At 38.5% G+C, this 15,362-nt stretch overlaps 1 protein-coding gene across 6 annotated transcripts in view; it reads right to left on the bottom strand.

Annotated features, from left to right (window-relative positions):
- eya4 (EYA transcriptional coactivator and phosphatase 4) overlaps window positions 1-14,394 on the bottom strand; it is a 49,931-nt gene extending 35,537 nt beyond the window's left edge. For 2 of the 6 annotated variants that reach the window (XR_004342075.1, XM_032584450.1), the window contains exons 1-2: window positions 14,023-14,393; window positions 8,983-9,043 (exon numbers count right to left, since the gene is read on the bottom strand). Coding sequence is in view for 5 of the 6 variants with exons in the window: in XM_032584450.1 (XP_032440341.1) it covers window positions 8,983-9,015 (33 nt within the window). In the remaining variant the exon portion in view is untranslated. Of the gene's footprint in view, window positions 1-8,982; window positions 9,044-14,022 lie in introns of all 6 variants that reach the window. The other 4 variants (XM_032584454.1, XM_032584452.1, XM_032584449.1 and 1 more) reach the window with 4 other exon arrangements.
- Between the last annotated feature and the right edge of the window lie 968 nt (window positions 14,395-15,362).

Here is a 15,362-nt window from a genome sequence, read left to right as displayed (position 1 = left end):
AGTTACTGCTGCCCTCTGTGCCACAGAGAGGGAAGCGGAGTTAAATGTCTCAGAAGTCGCAAGCTGTTCTGGCATACCGCACTTTGAAAGACTTCGTATCATCTTCCTAATGAAATCACCCACAATCTGATATGTTTGTGCACAGGAAAGGTGGACTGAGGGGAAAAGAGGGTTCCAAAATGGGACAGTGAAGAGCTCACGAGTGTTTGGACAGAGGGAGAGAGATGTAAAGCTAAAACACAGAATGAGAGCAACAGGTAAACCAGAGGGCAGGTAGAGTGCCAAAGCACCCGGGGCTCCAGACATCATGGATATGGCCATCGGAACACCCATAATCCCTCTTGTTTCTCATTCCCTCCCCTGCTCCCCTAACGCCACCTCCCCACCCTCGCTCTTGGGCTGGTGCTGTATCGGATTGCTGAACTCACAATGGGGCCTGAATCATCACTCCAGCCGGAGAGACCCAGCGAGAGACAAAGTGGCAGGGAGACTGGTGGGTAAAGAAAGGGTGGGACACACAGACAAAAGGAAGCAGGGACACATCATAGCGAAAAAAAACTTCTGGATGGTTCTTGTTCAAACATGGCAAGATGGACAAACAGTTAAAAAATAAAAAATAAAAATCGCTGTAGGCTATAAGAAATAAGATTTGCTGTCTCATTGTGACAGCATGTTTAAGTTTAAAATAACTTTCATTTTTCCATAGTGTTCCTTCTGATTGGAGGTAATGTTAATCTTTTAGAGTGGCCTAGTCAAAGTCCTGACTTGAATCTAATAGAGAATCTGTGGAGGAAACTAACGATTTGGGTGATGTCAAGGGGGCCCTCCAACTTCAAATAGGTGCTCATCAACAAAGATAAATTGTCAAAATATCTTTGGAAACATTCAGGAAGATGGTCATCAATTATACAAAGGCTTTGACAGATTGCTGCAATAAAAAAAAAGAAGTGCCAATTCAATTGAAATGAAAATAAATACTTTTTCATTTCAAAATTGATACTCCATTTACATTGTTTTATCAGATTTAAGAGATGTTAAATCCTCAATCTAAATCTGCCCATTGCATGAAAACATTTGGGCCTAATTGTAGCAGAGGATCGTATTTAAAGAAAAAACTTACATTTCACTTGTTCCAAGTTTAGGTCAGGTCTCAAGTTATATTTACGTTCAGCGCAATGTAGAAAAAAGTAGGTTAACACATTTTATTGTTGTACTTCTCAGGAAATGGAACAGAAAGTATTTTTGTTTTGAAGAGCTGGGGACTACATTGTAATAATGCCAGTTTTATAGAATATGATGTCAGGAAAGGGTTAATTATATTAAGTTTTCATACAAAATTCCGCTTTATTCAGATGTGAGTTAATATCCAAACAACCTTTAGATATTAACTTTAACAATCAAGTTAAGACGTCCAAATCAGAAAACGTTCTTGATAAAATGTACCTACAATTTCAAGCTGCCACCTGCCCTCAAGCCAAAGAGTTCCTTGTGCTTTTGTTAAAGATTGAACTCTGATAAAAGGGAAGTACCTCGTGTACTGACCTGAACATGATACTTCTTCCATTTAAAAAGCCAAAAAGCAAAACTGAAACTGCATTATGGCTTAAAAGCATTAACAACCTTTTCTTTCTCAACTTTACAGCCTATTGAATCCTTTTCCTTATCACTTATCAGACCAAAAGGAAAGACAGCTTTGCTTGCATGCATTCACAAGTTTATTCAGCTCCATCAATATCATTTAACAATGACAATAAAATCTTCACTGAAATAATTTAATGTAATTTTATATTGGTTACCCTGTTTCGTTTAAAGGAGCAGGATCAAAGAGGAAAGAGTCATATTAATTCTGAAGTTTTTAAAAGGATCTGAGAAAAAATAAAAAGGACCGATGTGACATGACCACAATAGCGACGATGAAAAGCAGTGAAACAAGAAACAGTAGACATTCTGTTCACAAAAGGAAGAAAATATGTGGGAAACAAAGGAAATAAACATTACTTCCAGCAAAAATTTAACTAAAACAGAGACCCGGGTCACGTCCCATCTGGCACTGACGCCCTCTCTGCTACCTCTCTGGTGCTGGACGGCTCTGAGAGAAATTTAATCTCCCAGTAGAGCAGGAGAGGAAGTTCTCGCGGCAGGCAGGGCATGCAGGTTCCTCCATAAGCAAAGCACAACTGTTGGAATTTCATTTCCTTTCCAGCAAAACGAGGAAATGCGCTTGTTTTCTTTCTTCTTTTTTTTTTTACAATAAAAGCAGATGAGCGTTTAGCGGGAGATTGTGAACTATTTTCCCAAAGGTTTTTATTGAGACAATGTTGTTTATATGCTTTTACACGGGCGACTTTTTCTTTTACTTGCAGAGAAAGAGTTAAAATTCTAAAGAGTCAGTTTAGGACAGAGTTTAAGATGTGAAATCGCTGATTCGACACAGAAAAAAAAGATAAAAACAGTAACATCTGGCGATAATGTGTTTTTCTTAAAAACTCTTTGTGTAATCAATAAAGTGAGGAATCCTGGCAAGAAATACATTGTCCTGGCCGACGTTCTATTAAACACGACTGGCCACAGCATAGTGCTCTCTTCACTCAGATGACCTCAGTCATCCCACACCAAAGAAAGTGTATGTGCAAAACAGAGAAAGAAACACCTACACACACACGCTCTCTCACAGAGCAGACGCTCAAACACACTTATCATGCGGTTTCCTGTCTGGTGTGTTCCTTTAGAAACCCACGCTGCCTCTGCTCCGGGTTTCTAGATGGATTCTCCAGTCTGTTTTGGGGGTTTTGCTCTGTGACAGTGTGACTGGCTGACAGGTCTGTCTGTGACCTGTTGACCTCACACCTAGCTGTCTTTCCCTGGCTTGCCAGAATGCAAACTCAGCTCTCATATGCGCCTGATCAATTACGTGACCTGAACAGGTTTAGGTGAAAGACAGATGCTTTAGCTTAGACTAATGTCCCTTTCTTTCCTACAAAAGAAGGTATTTGATCTAAAGTAGGACTAATTGCGTCAATAGCGAGTGTTTGACATTCAGCAAAGGCAGATTTTTTGACATTTTACATACAGTATACATATACTGTATATACATATACAGTGCAGTGCCAGGCTATCGTACCAGGCTGTGATGCATTCCTAGAAAGTTCACTTGCCTGAGGACAGTGCATCAAATTTCAGATTCATGCTAAATCAGGAGCTTTGTTTCTCCATTTTCAAAAAGGACAACGGTGATAATTTAATTTGAATAGATCAAGTTATAGTATCAAAGAGGAAAGACTTCAGGGTAAAGCTGGTTCCACGCAATCTCTAGTCAGTGTCACACATGTAACAGAAATCAGCATATTGTTTTTTTTTTACCCCTCCAGGGGGTCTTTTGTGGGCTCTAGTGTCCCTTATATGACAGTGGGCTGACAGGAAATGGGGAAGGAGAGGGGGGAAGACATGCGGCAAATATCGTCGGGTCCGGAGTCAAACCCGCGACGGCCACGTCGAGGACTCAAGGCCTCCAAATATGGGTCGCGCTAACCACTACGCCACCACGGCACGCCCAAATCATCATATTGTTAACGTGATGCAGAATGAACTCCAGTACTGGTCCACGTGCAAGCAAGTTATAAAATTAACTCCAATGTACTCTGGTGCTTAAATTGAAATACACTGCTATCACCAACCACCTCCCTCCAAATAGCATCAAAAGAAACTGTTGGAGACTCTATCTTTCAAAAGGAATCATTGACAATTAAAGCTTTTGAAAATTTATATACGTTACAGGGTTTAATTCAGTCTTGCTGTAAACAAAACTGCTTGTTTTCATGTTTGGAAGCTAGAAGCAAATTAGCTCACCTTCAGTGATAAGTGATTTAATTGTTCCCTTTGACAAACTAAGTGTAATAACATTGTTGCAGCTTGTCATTTCTTTGCTTAGTAAAAATAATCTACCCTTAATCTCAGGCTCAGCTCTTAACTGTAACAAGTTAATTTAATTGCTTTTTCTCTTGCAATGGTAACACAATAAAAATAAGTTTAAAAAAAACTTCCTGCTTTGTTCATGCTTTATTTTCAAAACAAATAATTATTTAAATGTTTTAATGACCATTTTTATATCGGCTGTTGGTTAGCAATAAATAAATAAATAAATACAAAAATAAATAAAATAAATGCCTGCTTACAAATTTAAGTATCTTTGCCAAACACATAAAACGAACACTTCTTGCTCAGTTTCAGGAGTAGACTCTCACAGCAGCATTCGGCTGTCAGCTGAACATTAATCTTAAAGGAATCACTGACACTGAACTGAAACTGAAGTGGACTACGGTGCCACAGCCTGGATGCCAACCTACTAGCAGGATGCCATGAAGTAGCTGTTACACTCCACACTTCTGGGATCTGTCTGCATGCCTTGTTGCCGGGCAGATTTTAAGATGACATGCCAGGGCGATCTTAGCTATCGGGTTTGGCCATGTTCATGCTGAACTGCTGCTGCTGCATGTACATTTGTGTCAGTGCGTCTGTATGGGGTTGTAGAGGTGAAAGAGGGGTGCAACCTGACCCCTTTTCCTCCTCTTACTTAGTCTCTCTGTCTCACATACTAATACACTGAATAGGACAGCTGCCATAGAGCCTCTCCCAGAGCACCAGAGGAAGAAAAAGCAGCTACAAGAGCCTACTTCATCTTTTCTTCAGCATTTCTTCCACCTCCATCTCTCACACTCACTTTTTCCAGAGCTTGCCATAGATTTCAAGCCTGAAAAGTTTGCAGGAGTCAGCAAATGTCCTCCCCTCTGCCACTTTGAATGAAAAATAAATTCAGAAAACCTGAAAAAGCGTTGTGTAAAACATTTGTTTTTTGTTATTGGCACGAAAGAATTGACTTGTAATTTTTTTAAATTGAATTTAATAAAATTAATAAGTATTTAGCTATCATTTCTTAGAGCATCCTTCCTTAATAACATTTTCTCCATAGAAGAGCAAACATGTGGCAACAGGTGGAGAGAGACACTTAAACAAGCTAAAAGTAGCATTAAAGCGCTAAACGCCTAAATGCCCCCTGAGCTCCTGCAGTTCTTCCCTGAAGACCCCAGACGGCAGGCAGACCCGGGGCGGGCAGGCGGCCAGAGAGGATGCCTGACCATAACCCAGATGACGTGCTGTGGTCATGGTGGGGAAAAGGGCGTGGCGGGGGAAGCGATGGACGGGGTACTTTAAAGGCTAGAAAAGGAGGAGCGGGACTATCGGGTGTCAGCGGACAACTCCCCGAAACTGTGTCTGTGAGGTCCTTAGTGTTTTCTTAGTCAACGTAGACACGCCTATTTCAATGAAGCAGAGCGGGGAAAGAACAAGCCACTTTCAGTTTGAATTTTCAAGCAGATATAAAAAGACAGTAGTGTTTTTATCTTATTGTATTATTAATCAACTATTATTATTATTATTATTATTATTATTATTATTATTATTATGACAACAATAATAATAAGTGTTGTAAGATATTTTATTGTGGTTCTTTCTGCATAGCCTTTGCATGTTCTCCCTGTGCATGAACGGGTTCTCTCCGGGTACTCCGCCTTCCTCTGAAAAGTTAAGCTCAAAAAAGTAATTACGTTTCTGACTGCATTAAAGCAGAATCCCAGAAGCTAAATGGAAAGTCACAAAAAAAAGATACACACCATCATACGTTAAGTGTGAAATGTCTTCCAGAGTGAGTGAAGCAAACAAACACGCTCAAACCGTGACTTCAAGGAACCTGCCAAAGGTCATCCACTGCTGCTGTGCTCAGAAATATAAGGTGGATAGAAAGTAAAACCATTACATTGAAAATCAAGGAATTCCAGGTACCTCAATGACAAGACAAAGACTTGTACAGGGCTTCCAGAAATGTAATGAGCTGAAAGTGTATAACCGTATGAGGCATAGTTCTCAAAACTTTGGGCCATCAGAATTGTTCATCTTTATTTTAAATCACACACATAACCCACTCAAAGCAGCAATGAGTTAAAAACAATAGAAATACAATTAATTTGCTTTGCAGCTGGACCATGTGCTGGCTTTTTTCAGTGTAAAAACTCTATGAATGAATGAATGAATAAATAAATAAATAAATAAATAAATAAATAAATAAATAAATACTTTATTGGAGAAGCACAAAAATAAATTAAGTCATTTGTATAATAGTTTTTATTTTACCTGACTCAGATTTCCAGGTTTTATGTCTGACGGGATCAGCTCAATTTCCTTTCAGACATATGAAAATCAACACACATCTGCCAGTTAAATATCATTTTGTCCTTCCCATTTTGAAAAGTGAAATTGCTGATTCACAAATACCTGTAGAAGTTTGGACTCAGAAAAAAAAAAACAAAAAGAAATGATATTACAATTTCTGAAATCACAACATTTTATTTGGCAGTTTAAAACTTATGTTCCTACATAAATGAGACCAAAACTGACATCTTTCTCTGCCGCATGCAGAGAGTCTTAAAATTGGCAAGAAATGAAATTTCTATAAGCCTCAGTGGCTGTGGGTGATTAAAATCGCTGCCCTTGCTCTGCGATCCAATTTCCAACCTGAACAATTAATCAATGTCTTTGAGCTGCAGCTCAAATTCACATTATAAATGATATCACAGTCCTATTTAAAGCAGGTGAAGTAAATGGGGGGAATATAGACATCAATATTTTATATCTGAATACCAGTGAGTTAAGATAGACTGTCTTCTTCTGCCTTTTTTTTCTTGCTTGCTTGCTTTCGTCGTATGCATGTACTGTATGCGTGACTGACATATGCTCCACTGGGGTTTGCCCGTAACCCAACCCAAAGTAAGTCTGATGAGACACACACACACACATACACAGAAAAAAAAAATAGGAGAAAAAACAACATACTTCATGTGCTCTGTCCCACTTCGCAGCATTATTACTGTCGAGGCTGGCAGGTCGGAGAGAGAGAGAGAAAAAGAGGGAGAGAGAGAAAGAGAGAGCGAGGCTTGATGGAGGAGGAGGAGAAGAAGATGAAATTACACCTGTTCTGGTGGCTGACTAACGACTTTGAAATGTGAGTGGCCTTCGCACATCGCCAAAATCATTTTCCCAACAATACGGCCTGATCTTTAAACAAGCAGAACTGGGACGCTGCGTCTGCTCTAAGCGTCAGTCCAAGTGCATCTAGGTGTCTCCTTGTGTTTTCTGAACATCTCTCTTACATCTATTATTTCCACAGGAGTGTTTTTGCTGTCATTTAGGACAAGGTAGCAGACAATTAACCTTGTTTCAGAATATCCTCACCGAATCAGGAATCTATAAGTATGAATGTTTTTGATCTACTCTATGTTATAAGGGAAATGCACAGAAAAGAATTTTGTCAGCCTGTCAGTAAGTCCTCACAGGTGTCCAAAGTTACTCCACAAGGGTCATTATCCTACATGGCTTAGGGTAAGACCTGAGTCAAATGAATTGGTCATTACTAGGCCCTGAGGAACTTGATGACATGCTGAAGAAGTAATTAAGCAATATGAATCCACTGTATTGGCACAGGGACAGGTCTAAAGCCTACGGGACACCGGCAATTGAGGACACCCTCTCTTCTGTGAAAAATGTTATTTCGCTAATTTAGCATTTCAGAAAAAGGTTTAATTACACGGGTGATTAGTCATGATTAGTTAACTTTAAACACTGATTAGTTAGTTAACTCTGAAAATAAACCTGTAAACACAATCATTAGACATTTGAAACTTTGGATATAAAAACGGTTCGAGGAATCCGTTATCTACCAGGATTAGGTATATAAAATTTGCCTGTAACAGAGATTTTCAGTTTGGCCCTGTTGGTGCAGGACCCACATGTTACAAATGAATAGTGTTGTTTTACACCTGAACTCATGCAGGATGTTTACGTGCAGATGTAAGTGTGCAATTCACTCTTATATTACTATTCAAACGCTGTATTGTTTGTGTTCCAAGTCTGCATCTGTTTGGTCGATCAGAATCTTGTGCTGACTACTTCCCTTCAAAGCTCCAACTGCTGAACTCTGAGCAGAGCTGTTTCTTCAGGCAACAGAAACCGACGCCAACCAGATCAACAAGAAACCTGACAATCTTGTGATTCAGTTGTCTGCTATTTTTCTAATTTTGCATAATTTTTGTGTGAATTTCCTGCAAATGTTTTCGTTTCGTTTTTCTTTCAGGCCTTGGACGAACTGAACATCACAATAAAATGTCTTCTAGGGCGTCACACAGTTCCAAATCCAAAGTGAAGAGCTTCCCTAAACCTCAGCATCAAGAGGAGCAGAAATAAAGATTTTTATGAGGAAATATGCCAGGCGCTGTAAGTTCCTGTTCTACTGTGGTGGATCAAAGGTGGTTCTGCTATGTTGAAAATGTCCTCCTCTTTTTTTCTGCCACCAAACTTTCTCATCAAATTAGGTTATTCTAGGCTTTAATTTTTCTTTCTTTAAACTCACGATAAAACATTTGTCATAAACATTTTGATAAAGGATAGATTTTAAAACAGTTTTGAAACTGGTTATAGAACAGAACACCTTTGGTTTTTTGTTGTTGTTTCTCAATGTTTTTTGCTCAATTAACTCACAATAGTGTGACTAGAATATACCAAATCCTTATTTATGCTAATTATGTATCCTCAGCATTTTTCAGTGTTTCAGTCATTGCTTTCAATTAATGCTAAAGCGAGCTTATTAATTGCATTGTAGAAATTCAAACATATGTAAAAGACTTACTGTACACAGAAAGTTTAGAGTCAGTGTGTATAGCGAGCTTCACTCCAGCTCGAGAAAATTGTGACCGCCTCCATATGGCTACTGGACTTGCATCACATCTGTTCGTGAGTTAGCACACACACAGAGACACCCCAGTGGACATGCACACACACACTATCCATCTAACGCACCATACCCCACAGCTGTGTGGCTGACACAAGGTGTACTCTCTCACCCACAGACCTGCATGCATACAGTAGCCTCTGACTCACCATCTGTTCACTGAGGTCTTGTGAGGCCTCCATGGCTTCTCTGGCTGCGATCTCCCACTCACTTGAAAAGCAACAGACACAAAACAAATTTAAATGGTTTCAGAAATATAAAGAAATAAAGATTTTGGTTTTTTTGTTTGGTTTTTTTATTTTATTTATTAATCTCCCAAGTTCTCCAGACCACTCTAAGGGACAAGGGTGTACAGAAAATGGATGGATGGATGGATGAATCTCCCAAATTAATAGAATAGGAAAAGATGCATGATGTCCTTCTGAGGACATTGGTTGCCTCTATTAATATGCCTCTATTATATATATATATATATATATATATATATATATATATATATATATATATATATATATATATATATATATATATATATATATATAAATGTTTTATGTCTATGTGGGTCTGTCAGTTGGATCTTACGTTTGTGTGTGTTTGGGTTTGCATGTTTGAGCAACAGGAGACTGAAGGAGGGAAGCGCCCGTGTTAACTTCAGCATATCATCTTTGGCCGAGGGTGAAGTGGAGCGATAATTGCAGAAGTAAATATCAACAATGAAAACGGAGAAGCGTAAATGATACGGCTGCATGGCTGGCCCTGGACCACAGACACAGTGGCTGGCTATGGCACACGAAGACAGTGAGTGACCCCGTTAATTCTAGACAGGAGACAGGTTGATGAAGGGAGGGAGCGAGGGAGGAGGAGAGTTTGGACGCCAGGGAATTGTCTACAACTTAAGGTGAGAGACGATGCTGCGATCGTCGCATTCTATTCCTCGTCGCTCTGTTGCTGCTGAGGCGCAGAAAGTGATGCTGCAACAAAAGGGCAGCTGAAAACAATGGAGAACAATGCCAACATCCCAGGAAGACGAGAACAGAATGGTTTGTCTCTTGTTTACTGTGCAATGGCTGTTGGGAAAGTTGGACAGCTGAACAAAAGAGCTGGGTGCAAAGACGAACGCTCACATGCAAACAAAGACAGTCCTTCCCTGTTATTAGACCTGTAGTTCCCAGCAATGCAGTAGGGAGTGCCAATAAACCGTTTGCAGGTTAAGTTCCTCACGAAAAAACACATTTTTAATGAATTAGAAGAAATCATTTACGGTGCTTTGCAAAGTATTCACACCCTAGGAAGATGCCAATCTGCCTGTCATAAACTTTTGGCAAAGAGAGCTGATAATCACATGCTTCAATCTTATAAGCCATTGTAATGCCTTTTTATTTTACTTTTACTTTACAATTATGCTTAACTTCGTTTTAGTCTATAAAATCTAAATCCCAAAGAAATACATTTGAAAAATAGTTTTTCTGTTTATAGATATTTGGAAAAACTAATATCTGTGTAACAACACGCTGGTGTTAATGTCTACATATGTGTTGCATTATTACAAAGAGGCAGATAAGGTTAGCATGTAGACTTCAGAAGAGCAACAGCTGAAATGTTAACTTGATAAATGCATGGTTTAAAATATGAGTTATTGACAATGAGTAGCATTGAATTAGGGTTGCGCAGGCGGTTTGTGTGCTTGTGTGTCTATCCACTGGCTCGATCCTTTAAACTAACTGGCATCCTTTTAATTTTTCATAGCGCTCAGCTCCTCCAGGCCAGAAACCGAAGACAATAATGCGTCTCTCAGGTGAATTGATTTGTGCCGGAGCCTCCACCACCCTATACCCCACCTCCTCCCTCCCGTCTCTCTCCTCTCTCTCTCTCTCTCTTTCATTCTCTCTCTTTCTCACTCTATCTCACCTTTCTGGAGGACACAATCAGCTCTCTTTTCTTTCTGGATTTTCCCTCCTTCCAACATCTTTCTTGTTTTAAAACATGTCCAGTGAGTTGGAAAATACACTTATAAAATGTGCCCTGGCTGTGGTTTCATTAGTTTTTGTTTGGTTGCTTTTTTTTGTGTTATTTTTCCATTTTGAAATGATGAAATATTTGATACAACAAATGACTCATGCAAAATAGATGTCTGACTTTTAAATGTCCTCTCAGATTCATTTTACACAACAGTGAAATGTTTTCAAACTCATGCGTGTAACAGGGCCGGCCCAAAGCCTAAGCAAACTAAGCGTCTGTGCAAAGCCCACAGATCATGAAGATTCCTCTATTTCTCACATTTCATTCAGATTTAAACATTTCTCATTTGTAGTCGGGTTTATAAAGAATAAGTCTACTTTAAGCTTTGTCTCACAGATTCATGAATTACAGACAGAAATACTTTTTTAAATTATCACATTTCATGCGCACCTATTTTGGAAATCAATCACTATGGCAATACCCTTCATGTAATCTTGTAAGAATAAGCAGGAAAACTTTCCTGACTCTACTGGGTTCAGATTGAATTAGTATACTCTGGACATGACTGTTTGACCATCTATTTAAATCAGAGAAACAGCCTTGTCTTCGCAATTAATTACTGTGATATTTATATTTACCCTGAATAACTTGCAATCAGATCCAGCTAAAGCCGTCAACCACCACTGAACTTCTGACTCCCCTTTCATGTCTTTTTCTTTCAATATATTTTGAACAAAACTTGCACAGTTACCTAGTGTACCATTTTTAAATTAAATTCACAGTATGATAATCTGTTTTGCTTTATGATGTATTTAAAAATATGCATAGATTACACAGGGAGAAAATGAATAACATCTTTGATCTCTAAATAGTTCCATAAAATATGAGTAAATACCAGAAATTTGTGGTCAGGTCAATATGTTGTTTACCGTTCTAAGAATTTCTGAAGAAAAAAGTGCAGCTTAGGAGTAAAATGTTATCATATCTGATAATTTATTTAAACTACTCCAAGAACATGAACTAGCAATAAAAAATAGTAAATATTACTCAATGATTTAATAAAAATTGTGTCCATGAAAGGATTTCTGAGCTCTAATACAAGCAAAGTCCTTAAATGAGATGCAAACTATATAGTTTTATTTGGTTCCAATGTTTACTTATGCCTTGGGTATTTTAGAAGCCAACTATGAAATTTAGGTCTGTTATGTAAATATGTAAAAAAAAAAAAAAGAAAAAAACATTGGCTGAATTAAATGGAATGGGGTCCTTAAATCAAATTCCGCACGGGCCCCTGTAAAATTTTGGACCGGCTCTGCTACCCAGCAGTTACCTGACACTAAGCAGCGGGATCAATAAACTCGCTATTTCCTTCAGCCTACCAGCAGAGAGAATTATATTCCTTACTATGGCTATTGACAGCGACATATAAGAGCCACACATGAGACGGGGGAGGGGTGAGGGGTTAGAAAGTGCAGCACGCGGCCAGGCTGCGGTAATTTCACGCTCTGAGAGCCGAAGAGAGGATGATGTTGAACAAACCACATGAAGGCAGCTGCAGGCTGACCGAACCGCTACGTATTCATTTCGACTTGCGCCTATCAATAACGATGAACACGTTTTCCAAGCATTTCACTGCTCACCTCATTGGAGACATTTTCTCCCTCGGATATGATGGATTCTGCAGCACTTTTACTTATTTATTTAGACGTGAGATAATATAGACATGCATTTATTTATTTCATTAAAAAGAAATAAGAAAGTGACGACCTTACACAAAGAAAAGCGAAGAAAAAAATAAAATCTCCATCTCTCTTGATTAAGATGTTGGCTGATTAAGGACGAAAAGAAACGACATCCTGGATCCTCTGTGTTTTATAATAAAATGGTGTGTGACCTAATAAATTTAATTATAGTCGTATAGGTAAAAGCTTCTGAACTCAAATCGTATCAATGTTTTATAAACACTATTGAAATTAAAACAACCTGCTTGACATGAAAAAACATAGAGGATGCGCTCCAATCTGCAGGATCAAATCTTCGTCTATAAATGTAGTAAAAAAAAACCCTATTTGCTTACGTTGATTTATTTGTTTTACAACTAGAATTATTTTAAGGACTTATAATCCCAAAACACTGCTAATTATTTCTTTTTTACGACATTCCATTTCAACTCGCTTCAATACCAAAACCGCAAACCTAAAAGCTGAAATGCAAAGTTTATTCTAATGATAATAATAGTAATGGTAATAAGAAGAAATAAAGACATCTATTATTGCCGATGTGCCTATTATTTTTTGTTATTATTTTTATTCTTTAGGCACCAAATGCCATCAGTGCTGTTTTGGGGTTTTAACGCGCCTTGGTTGAGCGTAAGTCCTCTATGTGAAATCTAACCTGCACACACGGATTACGGCGCAATAGGGCCCCTATCAGATTTTGCGTCGGCGTGTACCTAACTCGTCATGTTGTTAGGGGCAGGCTAATAGCCAGGGGCCATTCAAGCCCCGAGAGCCGGGACTGTGGTGGTATAAGATTCCCATTTCCTACATATCAAATATAAACACAAACTCCACGTGGGATGAAAGGGAGATGGAGAGGAGGAAGGGGGCAAAAAGGGCCACGGGGATGCGGACCGACATCTGCGGGAGGAGAGGAGTGAAGTGTCTCCAGAACCTCTGAATGAAAAAAGACGAAGAAACACGCACTGAGCAGCACTCCTGTCAGTCGACAAATAAACGCTCAATGCGACTTTCTATTCTGGATGGTTTACCCAAAATGAGTCAAATAAAAAAACGATCTTAAAACTTTGAATGACTTCAGACCTAAGTTGCTCTTACATCAAAAACGGTGACATATAGATTTAGGTCACTTAAAAAACTCAACGTGTAGAAGAAGTTTCTATTTCTGAGAAACAAGGAGACATGTATGTTTATTTCCCAAACTTATGATACAGCGTTATTAGTTGTCCTAAACAGATAGTGTAATTTCACCCTCATAAGAATAGTTCAAATTTCTAAATAAAAATATAAATTAAAAAGCACGAATATTAAATTTGCGTTTGATAATCTTAAAAATGTCAAATGTGGGTAATAATAATAACAACAACAACAATAATAATAATAATAATAATAATAATAATAATAATAATAATAATAATAATAATAATAATAATAATAGAGAACAATAAGCAAAAAATAATAAATACATTAAAAATCAGTAAACAAACATACCTCTGTTGAAAGTGTTCCAGCACGAAATGGGCTCCCAGATTATCCCCTCACAGCTCGGAAGCGCTCATAACAAATGCGTTGCGCTCGCTGCACAGCTCTCCCTGCTGTTTGCAGGCTGTCACTGACTGGATCAAAACACTCAGCCAATGCTGGCCATTAAGAGTCCTACACTAAAACAGGAAAAAAAAAAAAAAAAGTATTTCAGATCACACTGAACACACCGACAAACCCTGACTCAAGTTCCGGACTTCTGTTTCGGTGGCAGGAAAGTTTGCTTCCGCGGGGAAACAACATTATTTTCAGTCGGCGTCCAAGTTTGAGCACCAGGCGGGTTCAGAGGATATTGGATATTTAGGACCGCCGCTGAGCTGCGCATGCGCCCAGCTGCCATGCGGACAGTGTTGGGGCAAGTGTCCAAACGAGTAATGGGGTGTTCAGTCGGGGGGTGGGGGGAGCTAAGGGGCAGTAAAATGACTTCTTATTAATAGTTTGGTCCAAATGACGTGCTCACAGTTTTAAATATCCCATCTGAGGAAAACAAAATGCACCCACTGACCAGCTTCTCTAACTCTCCATAGATCAGTGACTCTATAGTAGTTTTTGAATAGGTTTTGAAATAAAATATTTGGAAAATAATTTAAAAGTTAGAATATCAATGTTGTAGTTGTTAAAATATGCGGGGGTTTTCCCTATGTAAAATGAATACTTAATGTGAGAAGATTTAACACAGATTTAAATGGAGACAAAAGAAGAAAAGTTTTTTCCCTCATAAAACAATATAATAGATGTCAAACAGGACCAAGTTTATTAATTTACTTTTTTCTTATCTTCGTTACCTTTTTGGATTGTCACTTTAATGTGTATGAATTTGAAACACACAGTGCATATAATATAATAATGTAGATTTACTTTACAGAGTCATGCACAGCTCTAAAATTCCTGGTACTTTGTGTGCTATAAAGTTCAAAGTAGAAGAACAAATTTTGGACCACAGAACCAATACCGACAGATGATATTGCACCCCAAATTGTCATTTGCAGTAGAAACTTAAGACTGGCCCACAAAGAGCTTGGTTCTGTGTCTCTCCACTCCTGATCCCGATTCTTGGGTGATGATTTATCAGATGAAATACAAATTTACACATTTTCTTCTGAAGAGATGACTTTGGACTTAGAAACATGCAGCAACAGTCGAATTAGTGGACCAGGTAAAAAGAATCTCATCTGTGATTATAGTTGCTAAAATATATGTTTGTTTTTTCACATATTTCAGTGACTTACGACAAGGCAAGTGACATTTGTGGTTCATGTTTTGGATACGATATGTCTGTGTGTGATGGG

Source organism: Xiphophorus hellerii, chromosome 15, assembly GCF_003331165.1.
Source record: "Xiphophorus hellerii strain 12219 chromosome 15, Xiphophorus_hellerii-4.1, whole genome shotgun sequence".
NCBI lineage: Eukaryota > Metazoa > Chordata > Actinopteri > Cyprinodontiformes > Poeciliidae > Xiphophorus > Xiphophorus hellerii.
The sequence above is the reverse complement of the archived record's forward strand: the minus strand, read 5'-3'. Positions and strand labels throughout refer to the sequence as shown.